This window comes from Chionomys nivalis, chromosome 8 (genome assembly GCF_950005125.1).
Source record: "Chionomys nivalis chromosome 8, mChiNiv1.1, whole genome shotgun sequence".
Lineage (NCBI taxonomy): Eukaryota > Metazoa > Chordata > Mammalia > Rodentia > Cricetidae > Chionomys > Chionomys nivalis.
This window is the reverse complement of record NC_080093.1, coordinates 66,178,830-66,198,858: the sequence shown is the minus strand read 5'-3', so window position 1 is coordinate 66,198,858 and position 20,029 is coordinate 66,178,830. Positions and strand designations below refer to the sequence as shown.

At 48.4% G+C, this 20,029-nt stretch overlaps 1 protein-coding gene across 5 annotated transcripts in view; it reads left to right on the top strand.

Annotated features, from left to right (window-relative positions):
- The window catches only part of Tacc2 (transforming acidic coiled-coil containing protein 2), a 112,553-nt gene extending 97,447 nt beyond the window's left edge, over nt 1-15,106 (top strand). For all 5 annotated transcript variants that reach the window (XM_057779553.1, XM_057779557.1, XM_057779556.1 and 2 more), the window contains 7 exons: nt 947-1,090; nt 1,470-1,546; nt 3,320-3,363; nt 8,425-8,585; nt 8,803-8,909; nt 9,199-9,319; nt 14,574-15,106. In XM_057779553.1, the coding sequence (XP_057635536.1) occupies nt 947-1,090; nt 1,470-1,546; nt 3,320-3,363; nt 8,425-8,585; nt 8,803-8,909; nt 9,199-9,319; nt 14,574-14,639 (720 nt within the window). In that variant the 3' untranslated portion in view covers nt 14,640-15,106. The remainder of the gene's footprint in view (nt 1-946; nt 1,091-1,469; nt 1,547-3,319; nt 3,364-8,424; nt 8,586-8,802; nt 8,910-9,198; nt 9,320-14,573) is intronic.
- The last annotated feature ends 4,923 nt before the right edge of the window (nt 15,107-20,029 follow it).

The window sequence follows — 20,029 nt, the reverse complement described above, 5'->3', positions numbered from 1 at the left end:
CTGCTCTGCCCATTCGGCCACCATCGCCTCCCACTGCAGCATTGACCTGTATTCTAAAGAGGGCGGAAGCTTTGGCAGCCATGCCAGCACCAGGAGGCTAATGCATAGGACTGAGAGTGGTTGATTGGATGTTTTTGTTGCCATGGAGATAGGCTGACAAGCCTGGCCATGCTGGTTGACAATGCTCCTAACACTGTGCTGCAACTTGGTTAATGTTCTACATAAAGGAAGAATAGTCATGTACCCCTTCTTATTAATTGGGTGGGGTAGGGCATCGATCACCTTGCTTGCTGTAGACTTCGTCAGGAAACGCAGATATTGTCATTGACCCTAACTTTCCTCTTCACCGTTATAAAGCAGACCTAATGGCAGCATCTCCCAAACCCAGACAAAACTGATACACTAGTAGGCTTCAAATTTTGGGCAGATAACATCTTTGTAAAACTGAGCCATATGAAAAGCAAATTTAAATGTGGGCAGGTCACAAAAATGATCTAATCTTCAGCTATTCAAAACCAGGCAATATAGACCAGCATTCAGAATCTCTCCAGCAAGACTTTATTTTAGAAGTGGGGCCAACAGAATAATGGCTGGTCTTTGCTTACAGTGCCTAGTTGGCCCGGCATCTGATAAATGGCCGTGATAAGCAGACCACAGACAGGCTGAGCCCCCAGGGCTCCTAGTTACAGAGGCTGCCATCTCATTAGCCCCTTTGTGTGCCTGCATATGCGCAACATGAAGGCTTTCCATCCCCTGGACCTGGCACTACCCTCATCCGTGAGTCTTTGCATTTTCTCATGCCTCCAACGCCCTTTGTTTCAAAACCATACAGCCGAGCGGTTGAGTGCGGTTCTCGAGGCCATGCATGCAACCCTGTCTGTCGTGCCATTAGTGGTGACTGTCCTGTTTCTTTCTCTTTTTTAATGAAAACCAAAACCACCCACAGAGGGAAGCTGCTCACCCACCAGATGTCTCCATCTCCAAAACTGCCTTGTACTCCCGCATCGGGCCCACCGAGGTGGAGAAACCTCCGGGCGTTCTGTTCCAGCAGCCAGACCTGGACTCTGCACTCCAAGTTGCCAGAGCAGAGGTATGAGACCGGTGGTGTCAAGGGCCATCCATATTCTTGACGCTGGGATAGGGCCTGAGTCTACTGGCTGTCAATAGCCGTATTTACCCAGGAAGCTGCTCTTTGGAGACAGACCTTCCTCTAAGCACTGCAAGCTGGCTGGGTGGCACACGTGGGTTCCGGTCTGCCTAGTTACCCATGCTAACAGGTGCTGTAAACGATACCTCCCCCCACCATGGTCCTCAGGTAATCTTTATTTCTCCTGCTTGGAGAATTCCCTGGATGGAATCTTGGTTCTATGTGAGATGTTTTCATCCTGTGTGTGTATGATGTGTCCTGGATTTGGTCGGAACTGAATGCGCTCATCTGGGCTCTGCCTGTCTTCTCTCCCTGACCTTAGGTTATCTCCAAGGAGAGAGAAGTCTCTGAGTGGAGGGACAAATATGAAGAAAGCAGGCGGGAAGTGATGGAAATGAGGTCAGTGGAACGCAACTTCCTGCTGTGACTTCATGGCGGTTCGTGCTGAGGTGTCCCCACCTCCGGCAGGGTCTCCTATAGAAGAATTTAATTCTTTGTTATATTCAAGGCTCATATTTTCGCATGGGGCTTTTTAAGAGATTTTCTTCTAGTTATTTTATTTTGAGACAGGGTTTTTCTGTGTAGCCCTGGCTGTCCTGGAACTCACTCTGTAGATCAGGTTTGAAGTCACAGAGATCTGCCTACCTCTGTCTCCCAAGGACTGGAGTTAAAGGTGTGCACCGCCAATGCCCAGCTCATTATTCATATTTATGTGTATCTGTGGTGTTTGTGCCTATGAATGCAGATGCCCTTGGAAGCAGAGAAATCAAATCCCTCCCCAAAGTTGGCGCATAGCTGAGAACTACCTGATATGGGTTCTAGAAACTGAACTTGGCTCTTCTGGAGTAACATAAGCTCCTAACTGCTGAGCTGTCTCTTTAGCTTCTACACGTGTTTTTAGAATAACACTGTACATGAGATAAAGAATCCATTCAGATAAATGTGTGGAGAGGGAAAGTGTCTCCCCCGATTCCAGTCAGCTTGCGTTCCTGTGTACCTTTCCAGCAGCAAGCAAAACACACAGAGCAGTGGTTCTCAGCCTTCCTAAAGTTGCAGCCCTTCAGTACAGTGCCTCATGTGGTGCTGACCCCAACCGTAAACTTATTTCATTGCTACTTCATAACTGTAATTTTGCTACTGTTGTGAATCGTAGTAAATATCTGATACGCGATCCCCAAACGGGTGGTGACCCACAGATTGAGAACCACTAACCTGGATGATCACAGCCTGTGTCCAGGTCATCATCACATCTTCCTGAAACCTCATTCTAACTCTAGTTCTTCCTGCTGCTTCCCAGTACTTCCCACTGCTTCCCAGTACTTCCCACTCTCCCCCCTGCTTCCCGCTGCCACTTTCCTGATGACTAGATTGACCAGGTAAACCCTGCGTCCTCAGAGGATTGCTCTTGCGTCGCCTCCTCACTATTCATCCGGGGAAGTTGCCAGGCGTGGTGACTCGCACTTTTAATCCCAGCACTTGGAAGGCAGAAGCAAGCAGATCTCTGTGCATTCAGGGTCAGCCTGATCCATATGCGTTCCAGGCCAGCCAAGGTTATAGTGCAGATCCGTCTCACCAATCCACCTTTCAAAAAAAAAAAATATTATTTTTAATTTAAAAATGCAAGGGAATAACTAGTAGCATCGTATTTACTTTAAGGAGCACACACGCTCCATCAGAGGAGACAATACAGAGAGAATGTTAGGGAACTTCAAGAGGGAACACCAAGAGAAATCAGGAAACGCTTCCTGGAGAGGAAAACATTTGAATTAGACCCTGAGAAACAGATTCTGTGTGGCTGAAATAGAAGAAGGAAGTAGACAACCTGGGCTACACTTGGCCTGAGAAAGCCTAGATCAAGGAAGAACTTGTCTGTCTGTCCATGTTCAGCCTCTGTGTCTGTGAGCTAGATCGAAGGTGGTCAAGCTGGTGGAGACGGTGAGACCTGGCTGTTGAAGGCTCCAGTCATGAGGTGGAAGATGGGGCCTTTGTTCCACATAGTGGGCCGTGGAGATGCTGCAGGGCTTGAGCAGTGTGCTGGATTGAGGGCTGTGTGCCAGGAAAGCAAACCTGACGAGAGAAAGGAAGAGTACAGAGGGTGCGAGCCTTACCTGTGGGGTGGAGATTGGCACCATCCTGTTTCCGCAGCTCAGCGTGCCTCTGTCTTTCTTCCAGGAAAATCGTGGCTGAATATGAGAAGACCATCGCACAGATGATCGGTGGGTGTCGGGACGGGGTGATCAGGTCCAACTGTGGGGTGTGGGGAGGGCAGTGGGGGTGGGGATTGGGCGGCAAGGCTCAGGGCCAGCTCCTCTAAAAGCAGCTGTAGTTGTGACTGTACCCTGAAGATACCCACAAGAATGGGCATCATTCACCTCATTTACCTGGCCGGGGTACTCCACCATGTCGGGACAGAGTCTGGGTTTGGCCACTGGGATGGGTGGGGATTTCGGATTTTGCCTGCAGGAAAGCATTGAATTAAAATCCCTAAACCCTAATTTAGTTTAGAGTCAAATGATTAAATATCCATATACTTTAACCAACGGATTTAGGGCTAGAATGAAACCCGTGGCAACTCCCTACCCAATACCCTTCCTCTCTATAATGAATGTCTTGGAGACAATCCAGAGTCCAGTTTTTTATAGTAATAGTCTTGGGGAACTGGTGTTCATGTTGATTTATGTCTAGCTATCTGTTTATTTGCTTAGGTTTGTGATAATCCATTTTTAAAAATAATTTTACCCACCCTAAGGATTTGTGGGGTAAACACGCAAGTCACTGTCAAGCCAGTGCTCATGCTGGACATGCACGGACAGGTCCCCTAGGAGAACCCCTAGCAAATGTTTGGCTTTTTGAGTTCCACCTATCTGTAACTTATTTCAAAATAAACAGCACAGTCATCCTTGAAGTAGCAGGAAGGCCAAAGGCTGAATGGCTCCCACTCTCAGGAGTGCAGCTGTGGCTCACATTAGTGAAGACTTCACCTGGAGCCCCGAGGCTCATGCAGCCCTGTCAGAACGAAATGTGCTCACACATGGATGAGATAAGCACTTTCAAACTCTGAAAGGGTTACCAGACCCTTGGGGCGCGAGTGTCCTTGAGATGCAGGTGTGGTGTTGAGGGGGGAAGGTGCGAGCTTTGGCCACAGCCAGCTTGTTGCACACAGCTGGGGACTCGGAGAGAAGCAGGAGTCCACCCTGGAGGACTCCAAGCATAAAGGACTTCTCTGGCTGACCTCAGGGCATTCTGCCATTGTGGTAATAGGTTACTAAATGCCAGTGCCTGCTTCTTGGATAAACTGCAGCTGTCAGAAGTTAGAACATTTCTGTCTTCGACAATCGGAGAAGTGGGTATCAGGGGCATGGTGTATTTCCTATTTAGACTCTAGAACAGTTTTCTCAAGAGAACCCCAGAACAGCTCAAAGAGACTGCTGTCAACATCCCCAGCTTGGGAGCATCTTCACTTGGAGAACAGCCCTACTGTGTGTAGTCACTAGCCCTACTCGCCAGCCTCTTCCTCATTCACTTTCCAAAGCTTTTCTAGTTGAGAAAAATCGCATGTCAGTTGCTATGGAGGGTCACTGGGTGAGATCACTAGATATTCCCGGGTCCACATAGACAGCCTGTGTGACATGAAGGAAGATGGGTGGACCAGCTTGCCGTCTAGGAAAGCAAATGTCTTCACTTAAACACCCCCGGGTCTTGTCTGGATCCCGTGTTTCCATCCCGTTTTCATTCCATCTGCCCAGCAAGGAGAACCTGGGCCTGAGAGCTCGGCAGTGTAGGGCCAGAGTGAATGTGGAAGCGTCCGAAGTAGACGGTGGTTCCTCTGAGCCCTGCTAGCCCTTCCTCCATGTGGCTCTCCAATGTCCCACGTCTCCTCATCCCGCCTCACCAGCTCCTCTGAAGAAAGTGTGCCTTGTTAAAAACTCAGTACTGGATCCTTGGAATTTAGGACCAAAAGGAACCCCCGTGCTTTCTGCATTCAGATTGTTGCGATTTTTTTGTTTCTGCTTTCCTAACAACTGCCCTGATTATCTGTTTTGCTTCCATTTTCTGTTGCTTCTTCCCCTTTGCTTGCAAAACAAGCAGGCAAGCCCGGTAAGTAAATGCTCCCCATCCCCACCCTGTCTGACCCTACCCACCGCGACCCTTTGTGTTTCGTTTTTCTGGTTTGGTTATTTTTGCTTTGTGTACTTGCTGCATCCTCCATCCAATTTACTAGGGATTTGCCTGAAAACGCCAGAAAGCCGTAGCAGGGTTGTGAGTGTAGTGTGCCTTGGGCTGACACTGATTTCCTGACTTTAAAAGCCTAGCTTCATTGGTCACGCAGAAGATTTGTGCTGCGTTGCCATTGCCTGGCTCTCCTGGGAACTGGGCAATTCTATTTTTAAAAATGACAGAAGGAAAGCTGAGGTTAGGTGACATCTTAGATGCAGGAAATCGGATGGACTCTGATAAATGGCTCCTTCAGCCCATCTGGTGAAATGTATCCGTGAACACAGATCGGCTCAGAATGGACATTGTACTCCATGATGGGAATAAAGGAAACAGCTAAAATCCGGGCAGTAAAAGGTAGTGGCACTCGCAAATGCTCTCTTTTAGGAGTGTGGATGTAGCAAGTAGATTACGCGCGTTAGAAAGCTCTCTGTATTTAAAAGGCAGTGCTTCCCAGGTCATTGTGACACACTGTCCCACCAAGTCAGGGATGATGTTTCTAGGGACAGGGATATGCTATTGATAACAGGCCACTGATTCCAGACAATTCCTGGGTGCCAAGATCTTTGTATTCATTCTCTTTTTTAGTCTCCCCAAAAGCTATGGGCTAGAAACACTGCCATCTCCTGGTTCTGGCTAGGAGACTCAGTGAGTTAGAAAACCCCACCCAAGGTCACACAGCAAAGAAGTATTAGAGTTGGGTTCAAATCTGGTCTGTTAGATTCCAAAGCCACTTTTGGCTGCTGCTGCGAATACTAAGAACCCTGGGATGACCGGGGTGGGCTGGAGGAACATTAGGCATCTCCTAGGCCAGTGGTTTTCCAGGCAGGGCCCTGGGCCAGCTACATCTGAGTCTCTTGTTACTTGTGCAGACTCCAAACCCTGCTCTTACCTGCTGGGTCCAAAAGCAGGATAGACGCATCTGTTTGAATAGCTCTCCTGCCGGTGTTAGTGCATGCGCGCATCTGACAGCCACCTTGATTTGTACACAAGGCTTGGGAACTACAAAATAGCAGAGCTTTTTAACATGTTTCTGTCTTGGAGCTAAAATTCAGTCCGTGACCCTACCAATACACACAGCAGTACTATGCCAAACTTAAGACACAGCAAGATGCTAGCCTATCAGAAACGGAAGGGGAAATAGCCCAAATCCGCACTTGCTGGTCCTGGTCGGAACCATCCAGGTCCATCATTGCAGGATCAACAGTCTAGGTCCATCATTGCAGGAGGGAACAGTTCTAGGTCCATCATTGCAGGAGGAAACCATCTAGGTTCATCATTGCAGGAGGTTCAGGTGGAATTGAGTCATGGTGATGCTTTTGTCTTTGGATCTGAGCCTGGGCTATGCTGCGTCTCAGTGAACCAACACTGTTGTCTAAACCCTCTTTTCGCCTGCTGTAAGATGGGGACAAGAAAACCTTGTACAGGTCACTGTGCGGCTGCCCTTGTTTGTGCACCATGTGGGTCACATGGCAGCATCACTTGTATGGAAGGGTTTTGTGTGCTCAGAGCAGTAACCCCAACAGACCCACTGTCAGCGCCTGAGGAGAGTGGTCAGGTTACTTTTAGGGGCTGTGTTCCTTTGTCACTGCTTCTCCCAGACACCTGACAGGCAGGCTCAACTGAAGGGAAGATTTTGACGTTTGCCTAACAGTTTACAAACAATCCATCCATCGTGGTGGTGAGGGCATGCAGTTCATATTTTGGCAGACAGGAAGAAGAAAAAAGAGATACAGGAAGAAGCAAGGGCATGACCAGTCCCTAGGACCTACTCCTCAGTGACCTACTTCCTCCAGCCTTGCCCCCACCTCCTCTCTCTGCCACCTCTAACACCACCACATCATGAATGCATTCACAAGCACATCCAGCTGTGCTCATCTGTGCATTTCTCAGTCTCTGACCAACCTGCCAAAATTACCATCGTAAGAGGCGGCGGGAAGCCTTGTGTCCCAAGCCTGCAGTGGGGAATGTTGGAGTATAACAGAACCAGAACCCACAAGGGGCTCAAGCACACATGCAGACACAGGCATGTCTTTTCACACGACAGATGGACAGGAAGTGGTGAGAAATCCGAGACCAGTGAATGGGGAACCCTTGGGAGTTTCCCAGGGCTCCTGCGCTCTGGGGCAGGAGCTGCCTGAGGTAGTAGGGGTGCCAGGGCCGGATCAGGCATGTGGAGTGCAGCCTAGGTTTTATTCTCGATCTAAGAGGAGGTTTTTACAGGCGGATTCTGAGCAGAGGGAGAAAGCGTCACCTGCAGTTGGTGCCGGCAGCTGCCGCTGCTGTACAGCCAGCTCTCAGCCAGTCCTGGGCAGTAGGTAGCACCCTCCCAGGTGACCTGGGAGTGACAAAGATCTGCTGGGCTGCCTGTTTTCTCCTGGGAGCTCTTGGTGCTGCGGATGGAGGCTAGGGGGTGTCACAAAGTCAGCTGTCACCAGGAAAGTGAGGCGTGCCTTGCCTACTCCGTCTGCACCCAGGCTAAAGGCTGGTGCACAGGTTGGAAGCCGCATTCATGTCAGAGACGGTTTGTCCCTTAGTGTAGAGACATCTGACGTCATTGTGGGGTGGCTGAGGGCCAGAGGGATGGGCGGGAACAGAGCTGTTGCTCGGGCTGGTACCAGTAACTGAACTGGGACCAAGTGGACCTGCTCCGCCTTGCTGAGAAATGGACTTTGCAGATACTGCCTTGGTTTGCCGAGAGTCCAGGCCTTGATACCATTTAGGGAGAATTACCCCTAGGGCCCACCACAGCCCCTTCAATCATCTCCCCAGAAATACAGTAGTAATGTGTTCTGTCTGACTCAGTGTGGATCGGCTTAGTGGAGGACAAGTAGACTCGCGGGGTCTCCATTGTAGATGTGCAAGGGGCCACACTGATCAGGTTAAATATTGACTTTGACCTACCCCACATGATGTGCCACGGCCCCAAGTCTTTGTTATCAGGTCTGTGAGTTTTGTCCCATTGGAACCCTCTGGGAGGGGAGGGCTCCTTCCAAGGAAACACTTGCATTGCACTTGAGTAGACCTAGTTTGCGCTGTCTGACTGCTGTCTCTCCTGCCAGAGGATGAACAGAGAGAGAAATCGGTCTCCCACCAAACTGTGCAGCAGCTGGTCCTCGAGAAGGAGCAAGCCCTGGCTGACCTGAACTCTGTGGAAAAGTCTCTCGCTGACCTCTTCAGGAGATATGAGAAGATGAAGGAGGTCCTGGAAGGCTTCCGCAAGGTATGTCTGCCAAGCCCTGCGGAGTCGGGGTGGGAGTGGGGAAGCAACAACGGTTGAGGGTGCGAGGGGGGTGGCGGGAGGGGTGAGAATCCAGGAAGCCCATCCCCAGCCAGGATGTGAACAGGACCTCTGTGGAGGTTTAAGGAGTCAGATTTGGCTGTTGGGGATGCTCTGGTGTGCCCCTCAGTGTTTCTTCTTGTGGCCCTGCCAATACCAGAATGAAGAGGTGCTGAAGAAATGCGCACAGGAGTATCTATCCCGAGTGAAGAAAGAAGAGCAGAGGTACCAGGCCCTGAAGGTGCACGCGGAGGAGAAGCTAGACAGGTAACTCACTATTTACATAGGCCAGGTGCTCCAGTGGCTCTCTGACATTGGCTGGCAAAGGGGTAGCTAATCTTTATGACTTGGACTAAGCACTCATTCAACCACTGCCCGCTGAGATAAGGATTCTGTTGTAATGTCGGGGGCACCCAAGACAAGGGTGGGATTCTTAGTTTGCCTATGTTCAGGCTCTATTTAGTGGGGCTGGACTCAGACCTAGGTCTCTATTTGGACGTGGGAGGAGGGAGAGGTCCATGAAAAAAATCACCTACGGTGCTCCTTGTTCTAACAGGGCCAATGCAGAGATTGCCCAGGTTCGAGGCAAAGCCCAGCAAGAACAAGCAGCCTACCAGGCCAGCCTGCGGAAGGAGCAGCTGCGAGTGGACGCGCTAGAAAGGACGCTGGAGCAGAAGGTAAGAGGGTCGGGGTCAGGTACCCATAGCTGTGAGACCACTCGCTGGCTCTCGCCAGTCTATCTGGTAATGACGGCTGGGAAGTTGGGAGCAGGGCTCCAAAGCAAAGCCAGAGCAGCTTCCATGTAAACTCATGCCTGTGACCATACCTGTATTAGGTCCAGTTTTTTTTTTTTTTTCCTTTCTGCCTGTCCTGGGATGGCAGCCCATATGGTGTTTTTCCACGTCTCATTCTTCACAATACGGCATTGTGAAGTATCTGTCAAACACTGTCGGCAAGCCCGGCATTGCCCTTGAACCTCTTCACCTATCGTTCTTACTAGGGAGTAGGTGAGGAGCCCACCAGTCCTCTGACAGGATGGGCAGCAGCGGGGCCAGGCACGTTCAGATGTCCTCTGGGTGCATGATCAGTGGGTGGACCTCCTGAGGCCACCGCCTAGGTTTCCCGATTTCCAGTGTGGTGCTTAGCCTACTGGATGCAGTTTCCCCGGATGTCCCAGTGAAGACCTCTGCCATCCCAGAAACATTCTAATTTCATGTGGTCCAAAGCGGGCAGGGTGTCTAGGTGAGTTTCAGTAACCTTTGCCCTAGGTACTGGCTCTGTCCCGCTAGGTGCTATCAGAGAGAGCCTGGTGATGAAGCAGCTGCTCGCACACTCCACCAGCTATACGACCTTGGCGAGCCTTTTTCTCTATCTCATTTCCTTGGTCCCCTTTAGTCCTGAGAATACTTTAGATGAGAGAATTTCCCTGATATCAAGTGTGATACTAACCCCACCCCCACTTAAAAAAAGAAAGAGAGGGGCTGGAGAGATGGCTCAGAGGTTAAGAGCGTTGCCTGCTCTTCCAGAGTTCCTGAGTTCAGTTCCCAGCAACCACATGGTGGCTCACAACCATCTGTAATGAGGTCTGGCGCCCTCTTCTGGCAGTCATGCAGAAAGGATATTGTTGTATACATAATAAATAAATATTAAAAAAAAAAGAGAGAAAGCACTTGTGAAATCCTATTTAGCCCCATCTTCTGAGGATGCACAGAGTACTGCTAGCCATCAACCACACGAATTATGTTTTAGAAAGAAAAAGCTAGACCAGTGCCATCTGCAGCCACCTGGGACTTCTGGGCTCTGCTGGTTGTCCACAGCAGTCACCATAAAGACAGGACACAGCTGCAAACCCACGCATTTATTCACTCTGACAACCACCGAGCATCATTGTGGGGTTACTGTTGAGTCTTTGTATGTTTTTATAGAAGGGGAATGTTCCATTAAAATAAAGACCACATTCCCCAGTCAGTCTGTGTGTCTGGGAAGTTATCAGTGTTCCCACCTTATAGAATCCATTTGAGGTGCTGTTAGATCGCCACACTGTGTTAGTTCCTGATGCAGTAACCAGGGTGGATGTCTCCGAGGCCCTTGGCCTGATCAGAACTGCAAACAAAAGTGGTGGTGCTGTGTTTTCTGGTAGATTGAAACACACAGATGTAAACAAGGGAATGGCGTGGTTTTGGATAACAACAAAGACAAGATATATCTGCAAACATAATTTCATTCTGAACTAAGCTCCTGGAGGAAGGCATTAATCATGGTGTTTGCCACTGGAGGGCAGCAGATACGTGTAACAAACAAGGCTTGTAGATACATGTAACAAGAGTCTCAGAAACATTCACCAGGGCAGGTGGGGGTAAAGATGCTGGGCCCATTGCCCCAGGGGTGGCTGAAAGTGCTGGGTTTCACCTCCTCCTCTCTGTGTGGACCTCCAGGGCTTCTGTCGTGAACTGCTGCCTAATAGACATGACAACAAAGCTGTGTAGCTGCAAACACAACTTGAATCTGTGTTCCTGGCTGGCCACATCTGTTTCTGTTTGTGTAATCTCTTATGCCCAGCACTTAACCTCTCTGAGGCTCAGTTTCCTCAATGAAAAATGGCGTGACAATATCTTCCTTTGAAGGGCCAGTGTGAGAACTGAGGGGTGCCACGGTAGTATGTGGGATGGTTTTAGCTTGGTGATTGGCATGTGATATTCACAAGATGAAGATAGGCATTCGTGACCATCAGGGTGGAGGTAGTGGCCAGGGCTTCCTCTTTACTCTTTTGGCAGGAGCTGGGCCAAGGCCTGGCTGCTGGAAGACAGGGCTTCCTCCCTCTCCTCCCCCCAGAAGCTCAGGTTTCTCCCCTGCATGGGCACGGACTATGGTGTGGAGTGCTGCAGTCCTAACCCAGGCACAGCCATGGACCAAGCTGGGACAGTGCTGCAGGAGGTTCTAAGAAAGGGGCTGGTGGAGGCCAGCCTTCCTGAGCTTCTCAAAGGAAAACTAGCTGTGTTAGATGCAGGTTTTCCATCCTCAGGGAGGGCCGCTGGGCACTTGTGCATGAGCAAAGACAGCCTTGGGCTGCTGGTAGCTCAAGACTTCATGGAGAGCCATATCTGCGGGCTGTCTCCCACCTGGATCCCATTCCTACAGGACAGGAACTGCTGCCCTGATATCTGTGCCCCTGTGTGTAGCTGCCTTTGACGGAGCTTCAAGAATGGGCAAAGGGTGGCTTCTGCTTGAGAGTTGTCTTCCTCTGCCTTGACTCCTCCAGGACACCTATACCACCACGCCACCTACTGGGCATCTTTTAAGTAACGTTAGCGGTCTTCCAAGTTGGTCTTTGTCAGGAAAGCGGTGAACCAATGCCAGCTCTTCCTCACCCCCAGACCTCAGCCACCCTCCGCTGTGGCCTGCTCCCTGTGTCTTCCCATTTACACAACCCCACACTTTTTACCTCCTCTCATTCTCACCTACGTATTAAAGATAAGGAAGTCAAGGTTCAGAATGGCTGTGCAATTTGCCCAAGCTCCCCAGCTACATCAGCGCTAGGATGTAAACTCTGTCCACTTCCAGTTATTTCCTCTCATTACTAGCCTCAGGGGAGACCGAGAGACTGGGTAGATGCTGTCCCCCACGAGGAGACCAGTGTTGCCTCTGATTGACTGGTAATAGTTGTTGTTGGGGCAGGGTCTCACTGTGACCTTGGTGACCTGGTACTAGGTCAGGCTGGCCTCAAACTCATCAATATCCTCTTGCCTCTGCTTGGCGAGTGCTGGGAGTAAAGGCGTGCACCGCCACACCTTGTAGCTAAATGTTTTTCTCTGTCTCGCCTGGTCCTGCGGGACTGGTTTCTCTCCCGCCCATCAGTCCCCACAGCCACTTATGAAATAATCACTCAGAGGCTAATATTAAATGTAATTGCTTCACCTATGGTTCAGGCTTATTACTGGCTAGCTCTCTCTTTTCTGCTAATCTGTGTATCACCATGTGGCCGCGGTGTTACCTCTGTTCTGACATCTTTCTCCTTAGGCTGCTGCTGCTGGCATCTCTCTTCTTGGGTGGCTGTCTCACATTCCTCCTGGCCCCACCCTTCTTCTCCTATATATCTGTTTGAATTTCCTGCCTAGCTGTATTCTATCTTGCCATAGGTCAAAGCATTAATTATCGACCAATAGAAACAATATATTACAGTATACAGGAGGATATCTGCACCACCACTCCTGGCCTTTTTTTCTTTTCTCTTTGGTGTATATATGTACATTTTTGTTGCTTGTGCGTATATTATTTTAGGGCTACCCACTTTGTATTGGGTAACCAGTTAAGGGAGCTCATCCATGGAAGAAGCTAATTCTTTTTCCAGCAGTTGTTAGTTGCCTATAGATGTTTGTCGAGGGGTGGGCCCCTTGAGACTTCCCCCTTTCATGTTAAAATGTCTAACTGATATTGTCATTGTTTGAGTCTGTTGGCCACATAGTTGGGGTATCATGGGTGTAGCTCCCTTGTCATTTTTAGGAGACATAGTCATGCAACATGGCTCTTAGGATCTTCCCACCCTCTCTTCTGTGATGTTCCCTGAGCATTAGGTGGCAGGAGTTATAGATATATCCTTGAGGCTGGACTTCTCACAATCCACTGGTCTCTACATGATGACCAGTTGTGGTTTTCTGCAATGGTCTCCACTTACCACAAAGAGAAGCTTCTTTGAGTGAGAACTACATTTCTCATTCTAAGGCTGTTTTGTTGTTGTTTTGTTTTTCAAGACAGGGTTTCTCTGTAGCTTTTTTGGTGCCTGGAACTAGCTCTTGTAGACCAGACTGGCCTTGAACGCCCAGAGGTCCGCCTGCCTCTGCCTCCCGAGTGCTGAGATTAAAGGCGTGCGCCACCACCGCCCGGCTCTAAGGCTAAGTTTTAGAAGGCACTTAGGAATTATGCTGGTTTAATCCAGCGGTGGTAGTAGGGTCTCTCTCATCTCCATGACCTCACTGGCCCTGGGCAGTTGGCTAGGTTTCCAGTACCAGGCATGATGTCACTCCTATTGAGCAGACCTTAGTCCATTTAGAGAGCTGTTGGTTACTATCAAGATGAGTGCCACTATTGCAGCTCAAGGGACATCTTGCTCAACTGATCATTGCAATTCATAGTTGTCGTAGCTGGAAAGAACTATTGATTACCGCCCTCCCTCAGAGGCTTACGCAGCACTCTCTGGTGCTAGGGAAACCAGACCAGCAGCAAGGAGGCTTTCAAGTTGGTTCTCTCAAGACCTGTGTCTGAAGCGAGTGGTGTCTTCAGGACAGGAATTCACCTTCAACCTCTGAGGGACCTCTGAATCCTGTTGTTCCCCTCTCCAGCCCCCCTCAACCACGATCTCTTTTTACTTTCCTGGTTTCTGTAGTGACTCTGTCCACCTTTCCTTTTGAGACAGGGTTGATCATTGGCCTAGGGGAACCTCCTCTGTCTCCCTCTCGTGTGCTGGGCTTATAGGTGTGCACTGCCACACCTGGCTTGCTCTTCCAAAAGTCCTGAGTTCAATTCCCAGCAACCACATGGTGGCTCACAACCATCTATAATGAGATCTGGTCCTCTTCTAGCCTGCAGGCAGACATGCAGGCAGAGTACTGAGAATACTGTATGCATAATAAATAAATAAATCTTTAAAAAGGGTCCCGGGGTTTGAATTCAGACCCTTCATCTTAGAACACAAGCACTTTGACGACTGAGTCATCGCCTCAGCCCCGTGACTGGCTTGGTAGCCTGGGACTCACTATGTAGATCCGGCTGGTCTCAAACTCAGAGATCTGCTTGCCTCTCTTTGACAAGTGCTGGGATTAAAGGTGTGCGCCATCACGCCTGGTTGCCTTCTTTTCCTTTCTGGTATGCATATGTCCACTTCTGTTGCTTGCGCGTGTATTATTTCAGAACCCCTCTCTTGTTTTTCAATTTCAGAACAAAGAGATAGAAGAACTCACCAAGATTTGTGACGAACTGATTGCCAAAATGGGGAAAAGCTAACTTGGAACCAAGCGCTTGGACTTGGCCGTTGCGTGCAATACGACCGTCGGCACACTGTCGCCCTTCCGATTCCGTGGACAGGCTCTCTTCTCACTTTATATGCACTACTGTGTTCCCTTTCCAAGTAAGGTTGGTTTGACCGTATGCAGTGCCGAGACCTACCGGGATTCCTTGCTATCTGTTTGCATTTTCTAGTATAATTCATAGCAAGTTGACCTCAGAGTTCCTGTATCAGGGAGAGTGTCAGATTCTCTTATAAAAAAGACAAATTGCTGACCTTGGCCTTGTCCTTTGGTGAACAGCATCTGATGTGACATGAACATATGCAGCCTGCATAGGGACTCTTGCCTTAAAGAGTGTACAATTGGTCCACATTTGCTGGTTGGTTTGGTTTTTGTTTTTTAAAAAAAAATGCATGTTTCAAACAAAATTCTCTATTGTAAATAAATTTTTTTCTTTGAATCTTAGCAACGAGTGTGGCTGTGAATTATTTTCTGGGAATGGCTGAGTCCTTTCTTGCCTTCATTAAGTCATATTAGGTTTGGTCTCTGCCTCTGTCTGTGCCCCCTTCCTTTCTCCGCTGATTTAAATAGCATTTCCTTCATTATCATGTCTGGGTTTGTAAGAGGAAGCAAATGAGAAATATTGACTCGGGCTTAAATAATTAAGTGGATTTATTGGATTAGCTTAGATTTCATTTTTACAAAGCCTCAGCCATTAGGCAAAAATCCGTTTCCTTTTATTGTGTGAAGGAAGTAGGAAGCTGCCGGACTTTCTTTCCCGCCCCTTGGTGCCTGACCAACCCTGAAACATGACCTACTCCTCTACATGGGGGTAGGAAAGACCCAGGGACATCTGATGGGAGGCAGGTAATTAGCCACTTAGCAACCTGACTAGTCGCAGCCACGTTCCCGGATGCCCCGACCTGGACCTGTGATCTACAAGGAGACCTAGGGTAAAAGATAAAATGGGGAGATACGGAGGAGGAGGAAAAAAGTTGGTTTTCTGGGCTGCTGGCACAAATTCCTACAAACATAGCAGCTGAGAACTGCAGAAGTTCCAAGTCAAGATGAGGTCGGGGCACGCAAGGAGGACCCATTCCGTCCCTCCCCCGGCTTGCCGTATCCTTGGCAACACTCCCACCCCTCAGTTCACACACCACCTTCTCGACCTTTTGTGTTTCTATGTCTCAAACGCTCCCTTGTAGTAAGTGTTCTCACTCCAAGCCTCTTTTTCTTATTTTGAGACAAGGTTGCTCAAACTGGCCTTGGACGCATTCTGCAGTCCAGGCAGCTCTTAAATTTACAGTTCTTCCGCTTGAACCTCAGACTTAGCTGGACTTACAGGTCTGAGCCTCCATATCCAGTCTGCTATAAGAATACCATGATTAGACTTAGAGCCAATTGCCAATCCAGGGTGATCTCATCTTGAGATCCACACTTCCATCCGCAAAGGCCATATCTAGGGACGGCCATATTCACAGGGAGCAGGCACTAGGGAGTGTGCATGGATTTAATTTTCTTTATTACGCCATGTATTGGTGTTTGAGGCAGAGGGCATCTTTGGGAACTCACTGTGTCACATGTGGAGGCTTAGGGATGACCTGCGGGTATCAGTTCTCTCCTTCCGCTGTGGGGGTCCCAGGGATCAGATGCAGGTAGGTCGTTGGGACTGACCGTGAGAGCCGGTACCCACTGGGGCATGTGCACCGGCAGAATGTGTGGTGTGAGTGAGTGTAAAAGACAGACCCGAATGCCTGCGTCTCGGCTTAACTGTCCCCCTTCTCCCCCAGGCACAGTAGCTATGAGTCACTCATTGTAGAGGTCCCCACTACTGTCAGAGTGTCTAGGAGAGAAGATGGAATAGAAGTCTCCGCTGTGACTTGCAAGGTGGATGAAACTCCCCCAGGCAGCAGGAGAGGGAGACAGACTGACTCGTGGTGGGCCACGGGCCTAGTGGCAATGGACCACATCTTTGTGTCCCTCTGAGTCTTTATTCCATTTCCTCTGTATGTGGGCTCCATTGGCAGAGCTCTGGCCCCACTGAGTGGGGACAGGGAACTGCCTCGCTCCCCCTGCCTGGCCCTGCCAGGGAGGACCCAGAGTCCGTACTCGCTCTGGTCACATATATCTGTTCCTTTCCAGGATCCTCACCTCTCTGCTTTCTTTTTTATTTGTACCATTTAATAAAACATTTTCATCTAGGGGGCTGGAGAGATGGCTCAGTGGTTAAGAGCACCGCCTGCTCTTCCAAAGGTCCTGAGTTCAATTCCTGGCAACCACATGGTGGCTCACACCCATCTGTAATGAGGTCTGGTGCCCTCTTCTGGCCTGCAGACATATACACAGACAGAATATTGTATACATAATAAATATTAAAAAAAAAATTTTTTTTCATCTAAAAAGATGTCTAATACAGGCAAGGAAAGCATCCTCATCCCCAAACCCAGAAACTACACGTATTGTGATTTTTTTTTTCTTGGCATATGAAATATTTACCTAGTTTTTTTTTTTCACTGTGCTGCTTTTAAGATACTTCTTCATCTGTTTATGTGTTTATCCATCATCCACCCAGCCTCAGGGGTCTATGTTCCAGCTTATTAACTTTTTTCCATGTAATACTGTAATGTGACTCTCATGTAAACTCTTTTTTCTTAGTAAATTTTTTTTGAATTTTATATATATATATATATGCTGTTCTAGACAGCTTGGCATTATATATAATATAGATAATATGTGTAACAACATAATAATTATATATAATGCCAAGCTGTCTAGAACAGTGGTTCTCAAGCTTACTAATGCTGTGACCCTTTAATACAGCTTCTCACATTGTGGTGACCCCAACCATTAAATTATTTCCATTCACCATATGGTGAATCATAATATAAATATCTGTGTTTTCCAATGGTCTTAGGCCACCCCTGGGAAGGGGTTGCGACCCCCAGGTTGAGAACCACTGGTCTAGAATGTCATCAGAACAGTGGTCTCCTTTGGTGTGGATGATGACACGGTGTTGTTCAAGTCACGGAATGATTCTTCCATAGGAGCTTCATCAGAGATGACTGACGATGTTGCTGTATGTGGACAAGACCTGCTGGAAACTTTGTGGGGTTTATGGCCCTACGCTGGACCGCCAGGTCAGGAGCTGTTGACAGGACTATCAGGACAGAGCGTGGATGTGTTTTGAATGAAAAAGTCGCCCATAGACTCAGACATCTGAATACTTGGTCCCCAGCTGGTGGCGCTGCTTGGCGAGGTTATGAGAAAATTATCTCCATCCTTTTCCTAGGGTCGTTTGTCACCTATATAGGGTTGGCCCATATCTCTTCTGGGGCCCTTGGAACATCAAATAACAGACCATGATATCCCTTGTTTTGGAGTGATACCTCAAACAGAAAAAACAGGTTAATTCTTGAGCTTGCCTTTGCTTCCCCTGTAGATGGGAGTTATGTGTTCATTTTTCCAGAGGGGCATTTTTTTTTTTGCTTTGCTGCAACATCTTTTTTTTTTTAAATATTTATTTATTTATTATGTATACAATATTCTGTCTGTGTGTATGTCTGCAGGTCAGAAGAGGGCACCAGACCTCATTACAGATGGGTGTGAGCCACCATGTGGTTGCTGGGAATTGAACTCAGGACCTTTGGAAGAGCAGGCAATGCTCTTAACCACTGAGCCATCTCTCCAGCCCCCCTGCAACATCTTATTTTGGAGACAGGGTGTGGCTAACGTCCCACTTGCATAGATTAACATGACCTTGAACTCCTTGACCTTAACCTCTTGAGTGCTGGGGTCATAGGTATGTGGCATCATGCCTTGCCTAGCTTTCTATGTCTGTGTATTTTATTTCCTCTTCCTTTTAGTAGACCAGCTCTACTTTTGAGCCCTGCTTTGAAACTCTGGGAGCTGATAGAGGCCACTGTTCTTTCAGATAAGCTTACACAGAAAGTCTATGGTGGTATGGAGGTTTGAATGAAATAACCTGCATTGGCCCACAGGGAGTGGCACTCTTAGGAGGTGTGGCCTTGTTGGAGGAAGTGTCTAACTGGGGATGGGCAGAATTTCCAACAATTTCTTGTAAAGGCCATTGTACCATTTGACATTTTGTACTGTGTATTCATGTGAAGGTGTGTTCTCCGCATTGGTGATTATAAAATCTAAATATTGACCAACTCTGAAAAACATTGGAGATACTTTAAATCGTGCAGTATCAAGTTTCAACCAAGATCTCATTTCTATGTGAAAATAAGTGTGCCTTCTCACCAGTGTGCAAACTTGTTTTCATCCTTAATAAACGGTGAACTATGTCTACCAAACAAGTGTTTCAAAATAAACTTCTTCGTGATTTGTTGCTGGTGGATGTCTGATTTGTATACCATTTATATGCCCATGTACACAGGGCCTCCTCTGCCCGATTGAGTGGGATTGGGCAAGTTGATTGTGGTTGCAGTGAAGGAGGAAGTCCACCAGGGGGAGCTGCAAGGCATCTTTAAAAAGACACAGAAGACATAGAAAGAGGGAGGCAGAGCTACCCTTAGAAGCCAGGGCTGAGACATTTGATCCTTGCTGTGGTTCAGATGAGTTTCAGGTTTGCCTGTGTCAGGCATGCTTACAGAGTGGTCTCGGTTCTTTTTGATTCACCACAATCCAGGGGACCTGTCTAATGCTGATGTCCTGTGGCATTGTTTATAGCCAAGGTCTACTTGTGAGATCCAGGTCAGCTCCAGGGCTGTCCTGTTGCCTCTCCCAACAGCCAAGAAACCACATTGAAATCTCTCTCTCTCACTATCTCTCCCTTCCTCCCTCCCTCTCCTTCTCTCTCTCCTTCTCTCTCTCCCTTCCTCCCTCCCTCTCTCTTTCTCTCTCTCTCTCTCCCTCCTTCCTTTTTATTTTTCTTTTTTGAGACAGTCTCATATAGTCCAGGTTAGCCTCAGATTTATTATGTAGCCAAGGATGACCTTGACTTCTGATCTTCCAGTGTCTGCCTTCCATGTGCTGGGTTACATGTGCCACAGCACCCTGTTCTATTCAGTACTGGAGACTGAACTCTGGTCCGTACCTTTGGAAGTGTAGGAGGTTTGTTGCTTAGAAACCTTCCAGGGTTGGTGACTGTGCTGCTTAGTTTTACATCAACTTGACACAGCTGGAGTCATCTGGGAGGAGCGAAGCTCAATTAAGAAAATGCCTCCACGAGATCCAGCTGCAGGCAAGTGTGTAGGGCATTTTCTTAGTGATTGATATGGGAGAGCCCAGCCCATCGTAGGTGGTGCCATCCCTGGGCTGGTGGTCCTGGGTTCTGTAAGAAAGCAGGCTGAGCAGACCATGAGGAGCAAGCCAGTAAGCAGCACCCCTCCATGATCTCTGCACCAGTTCTTTTTTTTTTTTTCT